This window comes from Macaca nemestrina, chromosome 5 (assembly GCF_043159975.1).
Source record: "Macaca nemestrina isolate mMacNem1 chromosome 5, mMacNem.hap1, whole genome shotgun sequence".
Lineage (NCBI taxonomy): Eukaryota > Metazoa > Chordata > Mammalia > Primates > Cercopithecidae > Macaca > Macaca nemestrina.
Window position 1 is genome coordinate 27340618 of NC_092129.1, and position 24952 is coordinate 27365569.

Here is a 24952-nt window from a genome sequence, read left to right on the forward strand (position 1 = left end):
TCACTTCAACCTCCACCTATTGGGTTTAAAAGATTCTCCTGCCTTAGCCACCTGAGTAGCTGGGATCACAGGTATGAGCCACCATGCCTGACTATTATTTTTATTTTTTATTTTTTAGTAGAGACAGGGTTTCACCATGTTGGCCAGGCTGGTCTCAAAGTTCTGGCCTCATGATCTGCTCACCTTGGCCTTCCAAAGTGCTGGGATTACAGGCATAAGCCACCATGCCGAGCCAAAAAAATTATTTAAAAAAAAGAATTTCTTTTTCAATATACAAATTTCAACTCAATATTCGTTTAAAATGTCCCATCTTGCTGAAGAAGTTTACCCATTTTATTTTATATAAAATATATACATTTATTTAAATATTTAAGATCACATATCTTAACATTTTAAAAACTATTATCATATTTAATTTTAAGGTTTTAGACTAGCAGGCAAGTAAGAATTCAGTTATTCATGGAGTTGTTCCTTTAAGACCAACAGAGTTAACTTCTTTGCGGTTACACAGGAAGAGATACTTGCAGTCATAGTGGTTTCTGATGTGATGTGAATTGGTGGAGGACAGAGTGGAGGCCAGCAAATGGGGTCTACTTCGAAACTAGCCACTTCTTACAAGCTGTTGAGAAGAGATCTGACCAAAATTAATGTATCATAGGAGAGCTCACAAGATAACCAAACAAACTAGAGAGCAACACTGTGAAAAGATGGGGAACCAATTATATGCATCCGTTGTGTGTGTGTGTGTGTGTGTATATATATATATATATATATTCAGAGAGAGAGAGATTATTCCATCGTCCAGGTATTTTTTTTATATATATATGTGTGTGTGTGTGTGTGTGTGTGTATATGTGCGTGTGTGTATATATATATACACATACATACTTTAAGAAACTTTTAGATATATATATGTATACACACAGACACATTTTCCCCCCTATTTTCTCTATATAAAAATAATAAAGGCAGAATATAAAGTAGCTTTATATGGCTACGTGCATTATGGGGATTCAAAGAGACAATTTTGTGATAATCCATATCGTGTTGCTTTCAGAGTGAACTGCAACTGGGTTTGCATGCCTGAGTGCTGGCTTAGCAGCTGTGCAACTTTAAATGAGTCGCTTAACCTCTCTGACCCCCAGTTTCCGCATCCACGAAACAAGGGTCATACTTCAGTACCTCATGGGATTATTGGGAGGTTTAAATAATATAATATAAAAATGTTCTTGTAGTATTGAATAAAAATGCTGGTTTTCCTCTTAGAAAATGCTAGAGGTCTTCCCAAGAGGAAAATACTTCTTGTCAGGATTAAAGAGGATACACAAGAAGGTGGTGCAATAAAGAATGCTTAGTGAGATATGAACAATGATGCCAACAATGAAACATATGCCTTATAGTTACAAAGAGTTTATTTATTCTTTATGTCATTAGGGCTTCACAAGCATCCTGTGAATCCATAGGCTAATTGCTATGCCCGTTATATAAGGGAGGAACTGTGACTCAGAGAAATTAAATGGATTGAACAATATCACCTTACAAGTCTATAATGGAGCATATTCTTTTTGACCAATAGTCTATTGCTCTTTACAGTACACTAAGTTATCTATATGTTATCCACAGTTGCCAAATACCAGGCAGTTAAAAGTCTGATGGATTCCAAAATTGTATCTCAAAACATAGCTCTGTTCTCAAATTTCCCATGATTCCTGGAAAGACAATAATATCTATGGAATTAATAGAATGACTCTTTTTTGGGCAATTCCGAACTATTCCTGGACTCCTAAGGACCATGCTAAGCTCAATTTGCATTTCTTGGATTCTGTGAACCAAAGATGTTGTGTTTCTATTGCTAAATGCACCATGTTTTGTGACTGTGTCATTTAGTTTTTAGCATTTCCTGAATTGAAGTTACTCCCTCCAACTACCATGAAAAGTTGGATTTGTTCTGTGTAGCCCAAGGTTTACATATTTCTGCCCTTTTTAGGTGTCACAAATGAGCATCTCCATCCCTCAGTGCATTCTATATTAGGGTATCATAGTGCGTTCTATGTTAGGGTATCTATCTTTGCATGCATATATTTTCTCTCCCTTTTGAGAGTGCAAGTTTCCCAAAGATGGAAAGTATACCATACGTCTGTACTCTCAGGCCTAGCTGAGAGGCTAGCATTAAATAGCTTTTCAATAAAATGCTTGCTGCTGCTGCTGCTTTAAAGATGCTCTTCAGAGTTGACTTCTCAGGAGAGATTCATTAGAAAACATCATAAAAAGAAGGTCAATTTTAGAGTAAGCAATAACTGTTACCTTCCTCCCTCTATAGTGAATGATCTCTTGAGAATTCTTTCTTAGAGAGAGACAATTGTTAGGGAGACAAAGGGTGCTTAGGAAAGAATTAATAATTACCATGTCGACCTGAAGATTAAAAAAAAACCTAAAATAGGTCCTACTTTTCCAAACATTAACATGAATTTATCGAAAATTAGGTTTCAGACCAGAACAGATCAAAATATCCAGTGCTCTCTAGGGAAAAAGCTTTTGAGATAAAGTAGAATTTCTTATTTCTAAGAAGTAGGAAAAGAGTGTTTTGTTTGGTCCCTACAAATTATAGTTATTTGGTTTCAGCCTGAACAACCACCACAAGAAAATACTGGCAGGCCGAGTCTCTACAGGAGTGGTCAAAAAAGTCAGTTTTCATTTCCTTTCAAGCCCTAGTTTGGCTGATCCATCCATAGAAAAGCAGAACAAAAGGCAAGGGATTACTGCACCCTTAAGCATCCAAGTGGCTCATTCGGCTCAGGGGTTATTTTTAGCAATCTGGCTCACACTAAGGACTTCCTGCTCTATTCAGCAAATGTGCAAATGGACGCTGCAGGACCGTAACAGTAGACATTGATGAAGGTTGTGATCAATGATTAGACTCTCAAGCCTGTTGTGTTTTTGATCTAGCCATGCCTTTCAACCACTGTGGTGAACATTTAGCTCTGAATAGGCTCATCTTCTTCATATGCACATTCTATTTGTAGATGTTGCTATGAGGACAGATTCATCAAAAATGACTGATGTGGAGTCTGGGGTCGCCAATTTTGCATCTTCAGCAAGGGCAGGCCGCCGGAATGCCTTACCAGACATCCAGAGTTCAGCTGCCACAGACGGAACCTCAGATTTACCCCTCAAACTGGAGGCTCTCTCCGTGAAGGAAGGTAATACTCAAAATCCTCTTACAATTAACAGCACTTGTCCCTTCCTAACCAGTCCTTTTCTCTGGACAGTCTTTCTTTTACCTAGTTAAAAGTGCTCAGTTTCCTTATTTGTTTACTTAAACCTCTCAGCTTTTGTTTAAGGCTTAGTGGATGTTCAGCCTTTTCCAAAGTAGAATATTTCATCTTTTTGTCTCATGCTGTGTATGCAGAAACTGGAGTTTTATTTATTCATTGCATGTGTATAGTTATAGTCATGCACAAAGCTAATAATTGGGAATACAAAGGTGAACAAATATGATCTTTCTGTCAATGAGCTTTCAATTTTATTGAGAAGTATTCATAAATAAAGTAATTTTTCTTCTGCCATCCATTGACAAATCACTTTGGAAGCTTCTGCTTCACTGTAGTGTGCCACAAGCCCTTTAATTCTCAAATCTAGGAAGAAGTTTACTCTCAAGTAGGGATGAGATTCTTTCAAGAGAATTTTTGTAGAAAAGGTGATCATTCTTGACATTAAGAGAAAGGTAGAGCTGTCACACCATGAAGGGAAATCTTAGGTCTCTCTCTCCATTGTTTACATACAGTTTATATAGCTTCCACAATTTAGTCTCCTGAAAACGAATATAAGGATACTTTCAATAAAGTGTTAAAAGGTGCCTTTCATTTAAAAACCCTTATGGAGATTTAAAAAAAACAACAACAAAACCCTGAATCAAAGTTAAAAACTACACTCAGAGAGATTAAAGATCATTTTTGTTCCAAGTCATTAGCAAACTTCTCACCTTTTGTGCTCCGTTTTAGACTCTCAGGTGAACTCTAGTAGTATGTTTGGGAATTTATTCTTGGTGACAACAAAGCAAGTGAGAACCAGAAGCCGCTCACATCTGGCCCATTCCTGGGAGCCCAAGAAGAAGGCTCTTGGTTCTTTGCTTCAGGAGGTTATTTACTACCTGGTAAAGTTTCAAATGTTCCTGGTTCATTCTCTATGAAATGGTTATAACCTTGTAGGCCAGGAGCTGTGACCAGATCCTGCAGTTCCATGATTACCTCATCTTTTTCCAAAGGCCACTATTTCTCATATGCGACACTATAGGTGAGAATTAAAAAGCATACAGTTCAACGTAAAATATAATAAGAAGAATGAAAAGATGGAAAAGATAAGGGAAGAAAGAAATAAACATATATGTAATGTTCTTGGCCTTTTAAGTTTGAAAATGTAATATGACCATAGGAACATGATGTTGCTGTTGGAGTCTGTTCTAAACTAGTGAGGTAGAGAAGGCAATTACTTGTTAGTGTAAAAACCCTAATTAAATTTTATACACCTTCAACATACACAAAACCTTAATGTAACTGACATTAGTTAATCAAGCAAAAGAGAACAAATATACTATGGGAGAGTCAGCAGTGTTCTCCATTTTATTTTGGTCACTAGAGAGACTAGGATCTGGAAGAATATGTTACTGTTTTTATATTTTTCTTCATATCATTTTGAAATAAAGTCAAAGGCATCAGTTAAGAAACTGAAAATGGTAAAAATGAATTCACAAATAACACCAGATGCTAAAGATTACGCAAAAGGATGAAGGCATGTTGTAAAGTGAAATAGGCCAGGCACAGAAAGGCAAATACCACATGATCTTATTCATGGAATCTGAAAGAGACAAACAGCTAGAATCAGAGAGTAGAATGGTAGCTACCAGGAAAATTAGGAAGATGATGGTCAAAATATATAAAATTAAAATTAGACAGGAGAAATAAGTTCAGGAGATCTATTGTAGCAAAAGGGTGACTATAGTTAATAACAATGTATTGTGTAATTGAAGATTGCCAAGTGAGTAGATTTTGAGTGTTCCCACCACACATACACACACACGTAAGTATGTGAGGTAAATAATACGTTAATTAGCTTGATTTAGTCACTCTACAATGTATGCATCTATCAGAACATCATGTTGCACAACAACATAAATATATATAATTTTTATTTGTCAATGAAAAATTAAAGAGTAGAAAAAATACACAAAAGGATATAGGCTTACATAGGTAGATGACATAGATAATATTTTATTAACAAAGTTACAAGTAAGCAGTTTGAAGGTTTATCTTTTTCTCATTAGCTAAGCATAGATATTATGAATTTTAAAATGAATGTTTTCCAATTGATAATGAAAACTGAAAGCGGGAGTCTATCTCAGATGTTATGGTTTCAATAATTTATTCACTTAAACATACAAATTATGAGGTGAGGAAGATCTGCAGATTTCCCTCAGGTCTATCCTCTTTTGTTTATATTTTTAAATTTTTAAATAAATATGCATAAGTGGCAGGAAATCTAGGATTTCCAGTGTCCTGCATACTGCATGAAATTAACCTGAGGTTTGCCCAGTTCATAATCTGTCTTAATCTATTCCTTATAAATTGATAACCATGATAAAAAGATCAATGATATTTGATGACATATGAACAAGAGGTGACAGAGGGTGGCATCCTGGGATGGAGAAAGGTCAGTGGATTTGGGATATGTTTTGTAGGCAGAATCAATAGGACTTGCTGATGAATTGGATGTGGCAGAGATGAGGAAGAGAATTGGGGGATAACTCCTCGAGCAGTCAGGCAGGTGCTGGTGCCATAACACTGAGAAGTGTTAGCCTAGAGGATGGGCAATTTTGAGAGTTGGAGGAGTGAAAATTTGTGTGTTTAGGATACCTATGAGACATCTAAATGGACAAGTCAATGAAGCAATTTGATATATAGGTCTGGTGGACCAGAGGGAAAAAGATTCAGAGATACACATTTTTGAATATTTGAGTGTAATTTTTTTTTTTTTTTTTTTTTTGAGACGGAGTTGCACTCTTGTCTCCCAGGCTGGAGTGCAATGGCGTCATCTCAGCTCACTGCAACCTCTGCCTCCTGGTTTCAAGTGATTCTCCTGTCTCAGCCTTCTGAGCAGCTGGGATTACAGGCGCCCACCACCACACGCCGCTAATATTTGTATTTTTAGTAGAGATGGGGTTTCACCACGTTGGGCAGGCTGGTCTCAAACTCCTGACTTCAGGTGATCTGCCCGACTTGGTCTCCCAAAGTACTGGGGTTACAGGCATGAGCCACCGCGCCTGGCCTTGAGTGTATATTTTCAAAATTTATTTTATATGATTGAGGAGAAAATAGTGCAAATGAAATTCTCCCATACCTCACAAGCCACACAAGTAGATTACCTTTACAGTACAAATGGAAATACAGAATATGAGAAAGAAAGAGGGAGCCTTAGAAGGCCTCCACTCTTTTGATATATAGATGTTACCATAACTAACCCCAAACAGGTTAAGTGACTTGCTCAAGCTCACAAAAATTAAGTGATAATAGAATTTCTCGTTCCAAAGCCTTCATCTTTCCCATTATACCAACTTTTCTCTATAAATGCTTCATGGAAATTCTTTTGGGTATTAATGTGTCACCCAGATAAAAAGGGTGCTGTGGTCAAATAAGTTTGGAATTGCTGGTTTCAACATAATTGGCTTTTTACACTTCTGGGAATGTTTCCTTTTTAGACAAGGACTTCTCAGAGCCTTTGTTACAGAGACTTTAAAGTAATAGTGTGTCTACACCCTTCTAAAAATAGAACATACAGCATTTTTTTTTTGTCTCATTTATTTGACCATCTCTAAAGAAGCACCTTGCAGAATTGTTGTTCTGTGAAGCACTCTAAAAATGTGACAAGGAGTAGAAAAAACAGTTGATACAAAGAAGAGCAGAACACAAGGATGGAAATAGAAAATGTAAAAAAAATAGACTATTATAATCTGATTTATGTTAAACGTATATTAATGAAAAGCCTAATTTAGTAAACGGTTAAAGTGGTTTATTACCTAAAAGATACATAATAAGGATCTGAACGTAATATTTATTTATTATTTTTATTTATTTATTTATTTTTTTGAGACGGAGTCTCGCTCTGTCGCCCAGGCTGGAGTGCAGTGGCGCGATCTCGGCTCACTGCAAGCTCCGCCTCCCGGGTTCACGCCATTCTCCTGCCTCAGCCTCCCGAGTAGCTGGGACTACAGACGCCCGCCACTGCGCCCGGCTAATTTTTTTTCTATTTTTTGGTAGAGACGGGGTTTCACCATGGTCTCGATCTCCTGACCTTGTGATCCGCCCGCCTCGGCCTCCCAAAGTGCTGGGATTACAGGCGTGAGCCACTGCGCCCGGCCAATCTTTATATTAAGTAACGTGTTACTACATATGAGAAATGTTTTTCCAAACTAGGCTTCTAGAGAACAGAATCAAGCCAGATAATCTAGAACTCAACGTTTTCTTACTTTCTCAAGAGTTCTTATTATGATCAAAAAAGTGAGATAAATAACTGTTCAAAAAAGCTTATTAACATTTGAAATGACAGTAACAGGCTTGAAAGGGAAGTTTGATGTTGCACTCTCAGATAAATTATGTTGAAAGAATATATTGAAAATATATTCAATTACATTGAAAGCACTTGACATGTGCAGAAGCTTGAAGAATAACAATGTTAACTAGGAAGTTCATAATATATGAAAAATAATTTTCCTTTCATTAACATCACAATACAAAAAGTTTTCATTAACATCACAATTCAAAGTTGACAGCAATCATAACCTCTTGAGCAGATTATTGTTTCTTTTTATCTGCAATCATCTTTCAATGTATTTCTAAACACTTTCACATTACAAAGCAAAAAATGAGACTGTAAGAGGTATTTGAAATCATGTTTTATATTTTAGTTAATAATCCTGAGCAAGATACTAGATTGACAACAAATGGTATCCTGTTAGTTTTCATCTAATTATTACCTTGATTTCCTAGTACATTTCATAGAAAGATAATAACTTAAGGGGACTTCATATTATTATCTGCTCCTTAGACAAACTTGAGATAGCAGATTTAACAACTCTTCTCTGAAAGCTATAAAGCTTTGTGTGTAGCTTGCTTAGAATCTGTGGTGGCAAGTGCAGCTTCAATTACTATACAAATAATTTAGTTCTTTGTATTTCATACTGTTATAGAGTACCATTTTCCACCAAGCTTATTTTTCTAAGGGATTTCTTTCAATACACACTTATTAAGCACCTGCCATGTTAATTAGAAGGCAACCAATTATGATTGCTAGGGGTACAAATTCTCCCTTGATCCCAATTCTCCCTCCAGCTACTGTCCTAGTTTTCCATTTCTGTATTGTAACAAAACTTCTTGACAGAGTTATCTGCTTCTGTGGCTCCAAATCTTCTGCGTCCCATTCTCTCTCTCACCCTAATAAGATTTTCACCTCACCACATCACCCCACTGCTATTTCAAGATGACAAATGACATTGTCTCTGCTAATATCAGTGGTTCATTCTTAGCCCTCCTCTTGCATGATCTCTTAGTCATAGATGATTGTCACTCTTTCCTGTAACGTTTCTCTTCCCTTGGCTTTCTGGACACTCCACTCATCTAGTTTTCTTCCTGCTTCCCTGGCTGCTCCTCCTTCAGCTTTACTTTCCTCATCTCCCCTAACTCTTAATAAATTGGAGGTTATCAAAATTCGGTCTTTGGACATCATATCTATCAACACTCTGTCACTTGTGATGTAATCTGATCTCGTTGGGATAATGATCGTGCTTTTGATGACTTACAAATTTGTATCTCCAACCTGGAGCTCTCCTGAACTGCACACTCATATACCAATTGCCTAATTGGCATCTCTGCTTGGATATCTAATGGGAATCTCAAACTTAATGGATATAAAAGCGAACTCCAGATAGTCTCCCAACAACAGGTCTTTCTGCATTTTCCCATCTCTGAGTGGCAATTCATACTTCCAGTTAACAAAATTATTGCCAAAAATATTGGAATCATCCTTATCTCCCTTCTTTTTCTTGTATTCTCCATCTCATCTATCAGTGAATACTGTCAGCTCTACTTTCAAAATTGATCCATAAATCTGCCATTTTTCACTCACAAGATCTAGTTTTTTTTTGGTACCTCTGTGACTCCATTTTCCATTCTAATTTTCTCTACCACTGTCCCATTTGCAAATCCTTCCTGTGTTTTATTGTCTTTGGCCTTGCTTTTCTCTGTGCTTGGAATGCTCTTCTCCCTGCTATCTATATAGAATTCTTCTTCAACTTTTCAGGCCTTTACTCAAATGTCTCCTTCTTAGTGAGGCATACCCAGCTAACTCTCTCTAGAATTGCATCCTCCAGGCCCCAAGACTTCTTGAAAATTTCTATTTTCCACCTCTGCTTTAATGTCTTCATTAGCCCTTTTTACTTCTGATTGACCACACATTTTATTTATTTTGTTTATTGTCCATATTTCTCATCAGATTTTTCCTGAGAGCCAGGATTTATGTTTTGTTCATTGCCTTGTACATAGTACACGCTTAATAAATATTTGATGAATTAAAGTTGAAGAACTGAATAGAGTCCATCAGATTTCAAAGATGCCATTGATGACTTGGTAGGAGCAGTTTTGTAGAAGTAGTAGACTCAAATAGTTTTACTTAAAAATGGAGACAACAAAAGAGGGATACTTCTTAAAGGATGAAAGAGAAGATAGGATGTGGAAGACTTACAGTTGAAAGAGGGTCTTTTTTAGTTTAAAGATGGTAGTGAATTGAGGGAACGAAAGAGCTGGGAGAAAGGAAAAGTCAGATACAATGAAGAGCAGTAGATGATTATTAGAGTCAACCTCTTGATGAAGCAAAAATGGATAGGATGTGGGATCATGAAGGTATTAGACTGCACAGCAGGAGTAGCACCAGGAGTCAGCTCCAAAATTGTGCAGCCAGGGTGGTTGCATAGGGCTCCTTGATTAGAGGAGACTTGCACTTGGTTTATGTTCTATTGTTGCTGTCTTTAAATTTTTCATTATTTTTGAACAAGGGTACTGCATTTTCATTTTGCGCTGGGCACCAACAAATTACATAGCCGGTGCTGACGAGTGCATCTTCCATTGTAAAAAGAGGGAAGGCAGAAAGAATAAGCACAGATCACAGAGAGTTTTAGACATTTAATGGCAGGAAGTTGAGGGAGCTCCTGTCTGATAGCTTTGATTTTTTTTCCTATGAAGTAGAAAGTGAGGTTATCTCCTAAGAAAGAGCAAAGAGAGTAGAAAGTGTGAAGAAGCTGGGGAGAGTACAATCCTGCACAGGGAAATGGCTAAGGACATGGACCACGGAGTCAGTTGGCCCAAGCTCAAGTTGTGACTGTCACTCACTAGTCTCTGACTTTGGACAAGTCGCTTAACCTGCTTGTGTTTCATTTTAGTAATCTGTAAATGGAGGCTCTGAGAATACTCTAGAAGACTGCCTGGCACTTAATAACTCTGTAGAATAGGAGACAGTTGATCAGGAAAAGGTAGATTCCCAAATCTACTCATATCTGTCTTTTTTGTATAGTTTCCATATCTGAATTGAGCACAAAATATGGACAGTGGACCAAGGAAAAACCAATGGTTTTATTCCAATATAATATAGAATAAATTTCAATATATTCTACATATGAATGGAATTTTTTTTTTCAGATGCAAAAGAGAAAGATGAAGAAACAACACAAGACCAATTGGAAAAGCCTCAAAATGAAGAAAAATGAAGGCTCATAATCTGTCAAGAGTGCTGAATTTCCGCATGTTGAAAGACTTAGTGGTTCTGTTTTCCTGAGACATTTAATCTGGTGGTAACTGTGGTAACATTGCAACCCTAAGCAGCATGTGTATATTAGATAATTGTGTTGTGATGCTACTCACTTTGATTGCAATGATGATGTCCAATCTAAGCTATTAAAAGGCAGGTCACTTCCAAATCGCACCGAAGGAAAAGGTTAAAAATAATACATGATCACAGAAATGCATACCAATTGTCTGTAAGCCCAACAAAATTCACTGTTCTCTTTTGGATTTACTTAGCCTGATGTATTTTTAATTCAATTTTCATGGTGATGGGCAAATCATTTCTTGGTAAATGTAAATCAAACACCATTGATTTAAAACTTCATGGAATTTGTAGAAAATTATGGACTTTTTTTTTTTTTTTTTTTTTTTTGGTGAGAAAGAACAATCGTCAAAACTCACATGGATAGTGTTTGTTTTTAGCCAAAAATGCCCCAGATTTTTTCCCAAACCTCAAAAACGATTTGGAAAAATTGTAAAAGTTTGATAACAGAAACATCTTTAGGATATTTTTGCCTGACATATTTTGCTTCTAATATGTGCCTACTGTGATTTTTTTTCATGTGGAAAATGCAAAATTTGTAACAAAATGGTTATATGGAACATGCCTATTAAATGAGTTTTACTATCTTCCTTAACTTTGGTATGTGTATGTGTGTGTGCGTTTTACTTTAATATGAATTATACAAAATACTAGTGGTTTTACACTCTCTTTTCTTATTCTTAGGGCTTTTGTGTATGTCTGATTTGCTTTTAAATACCTTCCTCAGGAATGCCGATCTTAATTTTTATATATTTTTAAAGTAGCTAACATAGCAGTAGGCACTTAAGCATTTAGTCAATGATGCTGGTAGAAATAGTAAAATACATCCTTTAAACATATGTATCTAAACATATATTTTAAAAGGAGCAAAAGTAAAACTAAAGTGTTAGTAAATTCTGTTTTATTAGATATTTTAGAAAAATAATAGAATTCTGAAGTTTTAAAAATGTCAGTGATTAATTTATTTTCATTTTCAGAAATATATGCATGCAGTTATATTTTATTTGATTGTTGACTTAGGCCACGTCTGTATACAGTAACCGAATAAACTCTTTTGCTGCTAAAGAGATTTGTTACTGACACAAGTCTCCTTCACTTTATCTTCAGAAGTAGGCTGGGTAAAAAATGGTGACACATTTTAAAGAATGAAGCTAATAGTTTTTGCAATATAAATCACCTCTGACTTATTTTATTGACAGAGCTTACCATTATATCTTATATACACCAAAGGAGTAGATCTCAAAGAACCTGATTGCTTTAAGTTTTTAAATATAGTTTTTTCTTATTAAAGAATCAAAAGTAATATTTTAAGTGTAGCACTTATTTAATATTCAATAACATTTATCACAGCCATTAAAATTGTATTTCTAAAAGTTATTTAATGACCTGAGGTTATATAATCAGATAAAGAGAGGTTAGAGCGGAACAGTGGTTTTCAGCATGTGTGGGGAAGCAATTTTGACCTCTAGAGGGCATTTGGTAATGTCTGGAGACTTTTTGGCTGCCACAACTGGAGGTGGAAAGCAAGGGAGAAAAGGTGCTACTGTAATGTAGTAGGCAGAGGCCAGGGATACCGTTACACTGCTAAGCATCTTACTGTCCCGCAGGGCAGCCCTGACAGCAAGGATTACCCGGCCATGTGTGTCAACAATGCTGACACTTTGGAGTAGAGTTAAACTGTTAAGCATGTGGATTTTAAATTCAGATTATCTAGGTTTGAATTCTAGCTCTGCTACTCAGTAGTTGCTTTATCCTGGGCAACTTACATCATGTCTCTAAGTCTGTTTTATTCTCTGTGGAATGGTTTTAATAATAGTGCATACTTTATAGGGTGGGTGGAGGCAGTAAATGAGATAGTATATGCAAAACAATTGAATAATGCCTGGCAAAGAATAATTATTCAGTAAATATTAGCTATCATCATCATCATTGTCATATTTATTCAAGATGCTCTTGCCAATACTGTGGTAGTGGAGGTGGTAGGAAGCTCTATTTGTTTATTTGTCTGTCTTCTGCCTTTCTTTGTGACTTCACAAACTCCGTGATCCCCAATGCTTGGTGCTGGGAGAAAACAGGATGGTAGAAATAGACAATTCATGGTAATTACCACATGAATGCCAATTTCATCATGCTAATAGGTGACTGACAGGCCATGAGTATTACCATTTAACAATGAGTCTACTCACTAGTGTTTGATGACAGTTACTGCAAAAAAATAGAATCTTGAGTCAGTATTTAAATGAGTAATTTGTTCCATGAAAATGTAGAAGAAATAAAGTGACATCATTCTTGGGTCATAGATTTCTACAGTATTTTTCTCATTTAGAAAACCAAAAGTAAAGCCATGTCCCTCATTATTGCTACCAGTTACATATATTCTGACCGATACATATTCTAAATCACTTATTCACTACAATGCACACACAAATATTCCACTATTTTGTATTACCCAAGGTATCAGGCTTGTTAACTGAGAATATGTGCCAACAAAAATGGTTTATTTTTACTGAGGAGTCCAGACAAAGGATAATGAGAGGTCAGTAGCAGTTTAAAGACAACACTGAATTTGCCTACCAACTTTTTAAAAAATCAAGCTATTTTGAGGAACTTATGGTATTTTGTCATAGCAAGTAGACACTTTTACCAAAGCTATTTATTTGGGAGTCATTAGTCTCCTTGCCCATTTTGCCATTGTCTTTGTACAAGGCACTTGCTTTAGTCAATAGCTATAAAGTCTAAATTAACACTGTCAGATAATGAGGCTAAAAGGTGACAATAAAGCTAGAAAGCAGCTGTCTGAAAACTTAACTCTGTATAAAGGAGAAAGAACAAAAAGAATCTATTTTGTGTCATGTACCCAGAGATATTTTGTGATCTGGGAAGAAAAGATTTGAACCTTCTTAAAATGTTAGTGAGCATAAGTAGAGGTGCCCTACTTAGAATAGAAAATAAACCACTAGTTTTCTTCAGGTGGCTTGACAACTTGGGCAGATGTTTGGCAAGGGACGGGGGGATAGAGAGCAGCAAGAGGAAAATGAAAATTCTGGTGTTCTATGCCACTGTAGAATGACTATAGTTAATAATAATATATAATTTAAAATAGCTAGAAGGGGCCAGGCACAGTGGCTCACACCTGTAATCCCAGCACTTTGGGAGAGCAAGGTGGGTGGATCACTCGAAGTCAGGAGTTCAAGACCAGCCCGGCCAACATGGTGAAACCCTGTCTCTACTGAAAATACAAAAATTAGCAGGGTGTAAAAAAAAAAATTAGCTTGGTGTGGTGGTGGGTGCTATTGTCCTAGCTACTCAGGAGGCTAAGGCAGGAGAATCACTTGAACCCAGGAGACAGAGGTTGCAGTGGGCCGAGATTGTGCCACTGCACTCCAGCCTGGGCAATAGAGCAAGACTCTGTCTCAGAAAACAAAAACAAAAACAAAATAAAATAAAATAGCTAGAAGGAGAATGTTGAGCATTCTCATCACAAAGAAATGACAAATGCTTGAGATGATGAATATGCAAATTACCATGATCTGATCACTCTAAATTGTATGTATCAAAACATCACTATGTACCCCATGAGTATGTATAATTATTATTTGTTAATTAAAAAGTAAAATTAAAAAACGATGTAACCAAAGCTCACTAATCTGTTACCCTGTCTGTGGAGCCTGACCCCTCAAGTTCAAAGTACAGATCTGTCATTTCCTCTTATGATTTTGTTTATTTTATTCCTTGTGCTTCCATTTCTTCAATGTGTAAAATGATAAATTATTATGAGGATTAAGTGAGTGAATATTGCTAATTGATTAAGGGCAGTGCCTGGCATACTAGCAAAAACTCGCATTATTATTATTTGCCAGAACATAAAGGGTGATAAAGACTTTAAGCTGAACGTTCTAGACCTGTTGATTTTTTTCTGTGTTATTTGCCGGAATAGATTTCCTTTTATTCTTCTGCTCTCTTTTTTTTTCCCTTAGCAACACCTCCGTGGCTAAAAACAGGACTGATTAATCAGAATGAGTTCCCCCCCTTTTTTTTTTTAAGTTATTGAAGGCAACTCTCAGAACATTAAAAATCTGCAGCCAGTTAAAAAATGGAAGCATTGGCTCAAACAAAGGACTGGGGCAGTATTGTTACTTGTTAAAATCCTAGAATGGATTTCTTAGTGGGCACACATCAATAGAAATCATCATCATAGGCCGGGCGCGGTGGCGCTCGCCTGTAATCCCAGCACTTTGGGAGGCTGAGGCGGGCGAGTCGCGGGGTCAGCAGATCGAGACCATCCTGGCTAACACGGTGAAACCCCGTCTCTACTAGAAACACAGAAAAATCAGCCGGGCGTGGTGGCGGCGCCTGTAGTGCCAGGTACTGGGAGGCTGAGGCAGGAGAATGGCGTGAACCCGGGAGGCGGAGCTTGCAGTGAGCGGAGATGGCGCCACTGCACTCCAGCCTGGGCGACAGAGCGAGACTCTATTTCAAAAATAAAATAAAATAAAATAAAATAGCCAAATTTCATGTGACTGGTGATTACTTAGCACATAGTGATCCTTTTGAATCTTCATAAAAAAATCATATAAAATAGTTGTTAATGTTTCTTAATTTTACAGATGAAGAAAAGGATTCAGAGAGTATCTTTGAGACTTCACACAAGAAAGTGCAACAGTGACTTAGGACAGGGTTCTCAGAGCTTGGATGTGTACAGCCTCTCTCTCACCGAACGTCCCCTCCTCCCCAAACCAGCTCATCCATGAGTGTATTAGATTTGTCTGAATTTACTGAAAAATCTTAGGGAAATTTAAAAGTTGTATAAGAACAGCATATGAGCCAACATGAGCACTGATATCTCAAAAGAGCAATTTTGTCTATTTATTTGGCTTTACTCTTTCATTAACTCATATTTTACCTCATTCCAGAAATGATCTGATATGGCAAGCTGTTGGTATTGTTGTCATCTTATTTGTCATTAACTTGTAGGGCCCTGAAGGAGTGCAGAGTTGGTGAGAAGCCTGAGGTTCTCTGGGGTGGGAAGTAGCAGCTGGAAGAGAGGCAGAGGAGAAAGGCTCCCCATCCTCGACTCGGCTCACACTCCGCTTGGGGCTAACCATGGTTGTGAAGACGGCACACAGACATTCTGAGACGCGAACTGCATCTGGCATGAACTAACTGCGAACATTCTTAGAGAAGAGCCACATAGGTAAGTGAAATCGTCTCATTTGTTCCTCGGCGATAAATTTCAGAGGCTGTATTATTTTTGGCAATGCTGATGGCAGAGAAGCGCCCGCAGTGCCAGATGGGTAGCTACAGAGACCTCGGGGAACCATAAGAAAGCCAGAAATTTGAAACAAACAAACAAACAAACAAGCAAACAAAAAACCTGCCTCACCTTAGAGTCTGTGGAATTGACTCTGGAATTGAGCTCTCATAGTGCTTTAGGCATACCCGATGTTCAAATAGTCCTGTTTTATAACATATTTGTCACCTAAATTGAATTTCCATTAGTGGAAGGGATTTGCTTTTCACATATTGCCTTTCTTTGATGTAAAATTGTGGAGAACAATAGAAGAAAAAGCATGGGGCTATCGTCAATAAATGTGGATTTGGTTCCAGGATTTTGACCTAAATTTGATCTATATTGACTACCTTCCTTTGGGTAAATTATTTTCACCCTAGGCAGTCTTTCTTATCTGAGAGAATTATTCAAAATTGACACTAGGTGGTGCTCTGCTCCCACTGGCTCTACAAAAAATTTAATTGAGGTATGCCTGAGGTTTCCAGTTTGTTTTACCAATTCTGCTACACGTGTTGGTCAGGAGTATTGCAAAACAAAATAGCAACCAAAACTACAGTATTTCAAACACAATTTTTTCAAGAGACACAAGAAGAATCAAATTATAACAGTTTGCTATTCTGTGGCTACCGGTTTTTCAGGATACCCTATGTTCTTAGGTACCAAAAGAAGGTGTTCTAATATACCTTAAAAATACACTTCTCCCAAAGGAAAAATAAATCATCATGTTAAAAAGATACCTGCACCAGTACGTTTATCATAGCACTATTCATATTAGCAAAAATTAGGAATCAACCTACGTCTATCAGTAGATGACTGGATAAAACAAATGTGGTACAATACAATGGAATACTGCTTAGCCCTAAAAAGAATAAAATCGTATCTTTTGCAGCAACATGAATAGAACTGGAGGCCTTCAGAAAGTGTCTGAGTTATTTTACTTAAGTACAACATGTTCTCACTCATAAGTGGGAACTAAATAATGCATACATACGGACATAGAAAGTGGAATCGTAGACATTGGAGACTTGGAAGGGGTGGGAGTGAGATGAGAAATTACCTGTTGGGTACAATGTACACTATTCAGGTGTTGGCTACACTGAAAGCCCAGACTTCACCACTAGGCAATATATTCATGTAACAAAACGATACATACCCCCTAAATATATATTTAAAAAAAAATACACTTCTTCAGAATATATAGGGAGTAAGGGGAGGAATAGCATTAGGACAAATACCTAATGCATGTGGGGCTTAAAGCCTAGATGATGGGTTGATGGCTGCAGCAAACCACCATGGCACATGTAACAAACCTGCACGTTCTGCACATGTATCCCAGAACTTAAAGTATAATAAAAAAAAAAAAAGATAAAAATAAATAAATAAATAAAAAGAACATAAAGTCTATCATTTTTTCTGAGGTGTAACAAAGAGTTCCTTTTTCTGTGTAACAGGGTCATCTGGATCTTTTTTGAAAAAATGTAAAATAGCAATACAGAAACATTTTATTCATTCAAATCAAATTACGAACAATCCTGAGTTCTCTACAAGCTTCAGTTCAAAACAGACCTTTGATGTCTTTCAAGTTTAAAGCACTATTTTCAATTGTGACTTTTAGACTTGGAAGAGCCCTGGCAGTTTGAACTCAAGTAAATGGTATGTGAATGTGTGGCTTTATTCTTGATTTCATTCAAAATACCATCTTATTGCTTAATAGTTCCCCTTCCAATTAGAAGAAAGATTGGTTTCTCCGAAGTGGAGGGATTGGGGTTAACAAGATTATTATTCCTGGACTTCTAAGAGCAGGAAGGAAAATAGGGGGATTGTTTTCCACAAATCCCACTGTGTGTTACGTGGGAAAGTTGAGTGCACAAAGGGGATGCTGGCCAGGTAGTCCTGGCGTGGTCCTATTAGGGTGAGAGATTCTGAGCACAGCTTCTGAAATCTCTGGAGTGCTTTCGCTCTACAAGAAAACGTACATTCAGTGACAGGCCACATGTGGGTAGTTAACAAGGGGAAGGGACAGATAGTAACAACTAACCCTTAGTATGTATTAAAACTGTTCTCAGTGCTTTCAGAGATTATTTAATTCTCACAATAGGCCAACATATGAGAAAATAGGACCAGAGAGGTACTGTCCAAGCTCACATGAGTAAATGGTAAAGCCAAGCTTCAAACCAAAGCAAGTTGGTTCCAGAATCCAGGCTTTTAATCACTAACCTACATCATCTCCCCAAATGAGAGCAAACACACAGCAATACTGTTCTAAGTGCTTTATCCATATTAACTCTTTTAATTTTCACAGCAACCCCATGACACAGGATTTATTCTTGTTCTCCTTTTACAGCTGAGGAAACTGAAGCACAGATTAGTTAAAAGGTTAAGATGATAATTAACGTTGAGGGTGTGCTTAAAAACAAGACTGCCTCTTCTTAAAGTCTGTTTGAAGGGCACTCAGCATGTGCACAATTGAGCTCTGATCCCCACCACCTTCTTTTTTCCCTGGGGTTCCCCTTACATGGGTAGATCCATGCTGCACAACCTCTGAAGTCTTTGGTCTAAGCATAGGGATAATTTTGGTTCCTGGTGCCTCTTGTCATGGTTGGGATTTTAAAAAAAGACACTAAATATAGAGGAGGAACAGGACACACTTCCTGTGCACTGAGCTCTATACCTTGAACGAGTGCTGTTTTAGCAACAAGGTTCTGAGGCAACTTACACAGGCACCTCCTGCACAGGCCTGCCCTCCATGGGCGCCATCTTCCTAAGTCTTCCCCTTTAACACCACAGCCAAGAAGCGCTTGGGTCTCCTCCTCAGGTGCTTGTCGTCTACTGGTAATTAACGAAATGGATGATGTCACTCTTCTGATGAAAACATCTGCTTCCCTATAGCAATAGATGTTTAGGCGGCTGGCCAGGAGGAGGAACGTGTAGACCCAAAGAGATATCTTGTTAGTTACTTTATCTATTAGCAGAAAATGAGGTCCGGTGACTGGATGATTGTGTCACCAAGAGTGACAGAAAATCCAAAAGAAAAAGAAAGAGTGGTTCTCTTCCATTCACAGGTTCTTTTCAATACAAGTGTTCCTTTATTTCTTGGAACTTCAGTTTTCTTATATGCAAAGTGAATTTATTGAAAAGTCCTCTAAATTCTAGCTAATTCTTGTAGTCCCTGAATTTTGGACTCATTTTAAGAGAAATTTTGAGACAATAAAATGGATTATCAGTAATAATATTTGTATTTTAACTTGCAACTAAATTAATATTTCTTTTTTAATTTGTTTTCTATTTTTTCTGTGTTTAGTTTTCAAACTAAAGAAAACAGGCTGTATTGTGCATATAGTATCTACAATCGCACATTCAACAACTGAATTATATCATTCTCAGTATTAATTAAAGAAATGATCAGAATCCCTAAAGAAAGTAATGCTGTGTTCATTTACTCAATTACTTTCATAGTTTTCTATTGAATGCCTTCCTGAAACTGTCCTCACTCCCCCTCACTGCTTCTCCAAGGTATAGAAATAGGCAGCCCCATACTGCCACATGTCTGACTATGTTACATGTGTGTTATACCATATTATCCTGGATAATGAGTCATCCCATCTGACTGGCTGGGAACCATAAGGTGTTCTCCTTTTCTTAAGATTTTTGCCCTTTGAAATAATCTTTCTGTTTCTCCTCACACCAACGAGTCCCTATTCTTAGATGCTTCTGGAGTTTCCATATCTGAGTTCTTCTGGCAATGATGGCCAGAGAGAAAGGAGAAGAAAGGAACCCACCAGTAGCTGTCTTTCTGCTGCCTGTCTGAGTACAGGTATGTACAACGATGACGGGGGAGACGGTGCATGGAAACACATGGTGAGCGTGAGCCATGCCAAGCAAGGGCCTGAGTGAGGGCCACTTACAGGTTGTGGACACAGAGGGAAGATGGACGTGGGTCCAGAAAAATGGGACAGAGAGATGGGCAGGGAAAGGGAGAGTACTTCACATTGAGAAGAAGATCAGAGATGGCAGAAGTGCACACTGGTATTTCGAGAGAATCAGCCTGGGGTGGTTGGCACTGAGGCGCAGAGAGAAAGTGGTGGGAGACAAGAAAAACAGGGTTGGAAATGAGGCTCAGAGTAGATTCTAGAGATCCAGGAACAGCAGGCTAAGGCACCTGGACTTTATCCTGCAGGCAACAGGGGAGCTTAAAAGGCTTTGTGTGTGTGTGTGTGTGTAGTAAAGAAATGGGATGGGTGCTATTAAACCTTGGTATTTTTCTTAAGTTATATAAAATAAATTATTTTCTATTTTACTCTTAGCCAATAAACGGGATTGAGTGGCAACTAACAAAAACTAACTTACTCTTGTCAAAAAGATCTCCACATCAGAGAACAAGACCTGGAAGCTGTAAGAAGCCTGGATCCACACAAATGGCTGCTTAGCATTCAAATACTCCCCTCCCAGAACACTTGATGTGTTTCTTGAATATCTGACTTACTCTGCTGGCCATCTACTGACAAAAGGAATCTCTCCCCAGATGAAAATTTCTCTGGCTCTTTCTCTTTGTTTGTTTTTGGTGTTGTTTAAGAAACAGCATTTCGAATTCCCTCAGCCTTCCAAGAAAGCAGGCAGATGTGTAAATTAGATTCCAAAGCACTAAGACTTCTACATCTTAATAAGCTGGGACGCAACCATGCCCTGGAAGCAAAAGTGAATAGAATTCCCACATTCACGAAGGGTCTACTGTTGATTTTCTAAAAAGGAACAAAACGGTAACCAGATGGTAGTTGACAGGGCAACTTTAAAGACAAGTATTTGTTTTGATCTCATTCCTAAGGGAAAGAAAGTTAGATAATTAATAGCAGGAAAGAACAGGAGAGAAAGGCAAGAGAAGAAGAAATACCAAAGATAATGTATAAAGGGAAATGTGAGGAGCAATGGATGTTGGAAAATAAAGGGAAAATTTAGCCAGTTCTAGAAAAATAGAAAATGGGATGAAATGAAATATAACTGCACATTTTTCATGAAATGGTTGCCTAGGAAACAACTAGGAGTGTTTCTCCCTGTACTGAATAATTGTTGAGAAACACACTGGACTTAGGGTCTCTTGGCTTTACTGGTATCAACTGGGAAACTTATGTGTCAGGTATCGTAGTTATGAGCACCAATACTTTCTATATCATGCTTCTAACAACAGAAGTAGTCAGTTTCAACAATTTTGGAGGGTAATAGCAGAGGAATTGTAAGATTGAAACCTACAAACACAGGCAGGGTGAGACTTGAAAATCAGATTAGTCTAGGATGACACATTAGTATGTGTAACACTAAGCAACAAACCGTGGAAAAGTCAATTAGAAAAGCAGCTGAAGGCCCATTTGGCAATGTGAGATCATCTTTACAGCTTGCCCGGTATCCCGTTGAAAACCAGTTTTCCATATAAAGAACTTGGTGCACTTAAAGTCATATAATGTGAAGGCAAAATTTCACATTACAAAGCAGTTCCTCATCTTCCGTTAGCGTACAGCCCCTATGGATCTTATTATCACTTTTTTGCTTTTAATCTAATAAAAACAAACAGCATTAAAAAATGCTTTACTGCTCCCATTTGAGTTTGTCTTTTCTATAGTTTAGTGAATTTTGCAGAAAATGTTTATATACATTGTCTTAAATAAACCCATCTCTATAAAGTTGTCCCTCCTGTATTTACTGGGCTGAATTCTCAGCGTGTGGGTGCATTTGTGTACACATGCGCATACATGTGCACTTAGAGAGTTGTGAGAGGGGTAGGGGAAACAGGTGTGGGGGGGACTGTTTTTCATAATGACTCATACTATCCTTTTCCTAAACAAAAGCAGGAGTTAAGAGTGTGAGAACGTTTGCTGTTGGTTGGAAATAGACCATGGTTATTTCATCTTCTTTTTTCTTCGTATTAACATAGATAAGTTTTCTTTTTTTTTTTTTTTTTGAGACGGAGTCTGGCTCTGTCACCCAGGCTGGAGTGCAGTGGCCGGATCTCACCTCACTGCAAGCTCCGCCTCCCAGGTTCACGCCATTCTCCTGCCTCAGCCTCCTCCGGAGTGGCTGGGACTACAGGCGCCCGCCATCTCGCCCAGCTAGTTTTTTGTGTTTTTTTAGTAGAGACGGGGTTTCACCGGGTTAGCCAGGATGGTCTCAATCTCCTGACCTCGTGATCCGCCCGTCTCGGCCTCCCAAAGTGCTGGGATTACAGGCTTGAGCCACCGCGCCCGGCCCATAGATAAGTTTTCTATAAATCTGTAAGGTCATACATATCCTATCCTGTGAGACAGAGTGAATCCTAAATTGTAAATATTTTTATTTATGGACAAATTGGAAAGGCGTAACAAAACAAAAAGCAATTATCTCAGGCTCCTGACAAATGTTTGAATTGTATCCTTGGAATTCATTTTGTCAAACATTTACTCATCCTTGTATTGGCATTACCTTGTCACTTTCATTTATTATAGAAAAAAATAAAATCTTAGTTCATAACAAGACCAACAGCAAAGCAAACGTGACATTCAACCCTCGGCCATCTGTCTGGATTTAGGTCAAAATTGTTTCCGAAACTGGAATGGGGCAGAGAAAGCCAACAAAATTATGATGGGTTTTTATTTTTGTTGTATTTATGTATTTTCCTGGTTAAAAAAAAATACTGGGGAAAAAACAGTCAAGCATAATACGTACCATATCTCTGCATATTTCACAACATCTAGACATAGTTTATGTATATATATATTTTTTCTTCTAGATCTTATGTTTTAGTGAGGAAGACAGCTATATATCTTAATTCTAAGTAAATCTCACAAATAAGCAAAATTTTAATTCAACAACACTGATTATCATAAAACACATAATTGTGGAAGTTCCAATAAAAATTTGATATTACAATGTTAGTATAGTATATATCTTACCTACTGCCTCTCAAGCTATACTCAGAGATTAGCAATTAGCTGAGTATATGTCCTTAACTCTCCTCAAATATATGAAAAAACTGGCCCAGAGATTTTTGAAAATTCTGTTCTGAAAAAAAGTGTATAGGTTTTTTTCTATTTAAAAATTCCTTATATAAAAATTAAGAAAAAATAAAACGGGGAAAATATTTATAATTACATAGATAATATAAATGAATACAAACAAAACAATAGGAAAGGTATTAGTATTCAAATTTTAAAATAAATAAAAGACAATTCCAGAAAGAAGTTCACGAAGGAGAAAAACATGTGTTTAAAAAAATAATAAAAGTGCAAACAAATACAAGCTGTTTCTGTTTTGTTTTTTAAACTATTGCATTAGTCAAAATGAACCAACAGTGTAGTGGTTAAGAAGATGAACTCGGGAGACAGACAAACCTGACTGGCATTGCTGTTCAACTTTTATAGGTTGTGGGGCCTAGGGCAAGTCTCCATTTTCCTAGTAAAAATTGGAAATAACAATAGCACCTATCTCATAGTGTGATTAATGAAGATTTAAATGAGATGACTGTAATGTGCTTAGCACAGTGCTTACCATATATTAAGAGACTGATTTTAATGAATTATTGTCAATCAAGCAAGTGGAAATGTAAAATGGTACAGATATTTTAATAAGGATCTGGAAAATGTATTGATGAAATATTAAGTTGTCTTTAACATGCTTCAACTAGTTTTTAATAACAGAAAAATGGACCTAGCAATCACAGTTTGGGAAGCACAATGAATTAAATGTTCTTATATTATCCCTTAGCCAAGGCTGTCAACTTTTTATTTATTTTTATTTTTATTTTTATTTTAGACGGAGTCTTGCTCTGTTGCCAGGCCAGAGTGCAGAAGCGCAATTTCGGTTCACTGCAACCTCTGATTCCCAGGTTCGAGCGATTCTCCTGCCTCAGCCTCCCAAGTAGCTAGGACTACAGGTGTGTGCCACCACGCCCAGCTAATTTTTTGTATTTTTAGTAGAGACAGGAGTTCCACCATGTTGGCCAGGAAGGTCTCAATCTCTTGACCTCGTAATCTGCCCACCTCAGCCTCCCAAAGTGCTGGGATTACAGGCGTGAGCTGCCCAGTCAGCTGTCAATGTTTAAGGTGTTTTGACTCAATACCTTATTCTATAAGAACATGTGTATGTATAAGCAAAACGGCAACAACAAAAAAACACTAAACAATTAAAACTCATCAATGTCTGGCAAAGGAGATGTTTTATTACTGCTGTAAATTCTGTGTCTAACTTTAAAAGTTTGAAAATGAGATTCTGTATATGGAAGTTAAGAAATTTATTTCACATATATTCTCTGGAGGTATATTAATTTTTAAACAACTTTTGGTAATGCCCACAGGTCTCCAAAATTTCAAGTTTTATATTTTTAAAAACTCAGTATCTGCAAGTTTATACTTAAATTCAGTAAACTTTTTGATTTGTAAATATACTGACATTTTCTACTAGTCAGATAAGATAACTGAATGATTCATATTGTTCACTTTTCATGTGCTATGATATTACAGAACTATGAAGTTATCATCAGTTTAGATTACAAGATTCTTGAAAGATTCTTCTAGTTTGTTTAACATGTTTACAACATATCTATAGCTACTGATAGGTTACTTAATCTCTAAGAAATACAAAGATATTAGGCATAAAATATATTTTAAACTAAGAAGCATCTTTTCCATTTAATGAATTATGCACAGCAAAACAAACCTGCTAGGTAACAATAAATATTCATATAAGTAATATTTATATTGATATCATCTATTA

General features: G+C 37.1%; 1 protein-coding gene across 9 annotated transcripts in view; it reads left to right on the forward strand.

The window, feature by feature from the left end:
- The window catches only part of LOC105465531 (cAMP-dependent protein kinase inhibitor beta), a 248641-nt gene extending 233385 nt beyond the window's left edge, over positions 1 to 15256 (forward strand). For 5 of the 9 annotated variants that reach the window (XM_071096376.1, XM_071096375.1, XM_071096377.1 and 2 more), the window contains 2 exons: positions 3024 to 3200; positions 10740 to 15256. In XM_071096376.1, the coding sequence (XP_070952477.1) occupies positions 3024 to 3200; positions 10740 to 10807 (245 nt within the window). In that variant the 3' untranslated portion in view covers positions 10808 to 15256. Of the gene's footprint in view, positions 1 to 2766; positions 2899 to 3023; positions 3201 to 10739 lie in introns of those variants that run through there. The other 4 variants (XM_011713982.2, XM_011713981.3, XM_011713979.3 and 1 more) reach the window with 4 other exon arrangements.
- The last annotated feature ends 9696 nt before the right edge of the window (positions 15257 to 24952 follow it).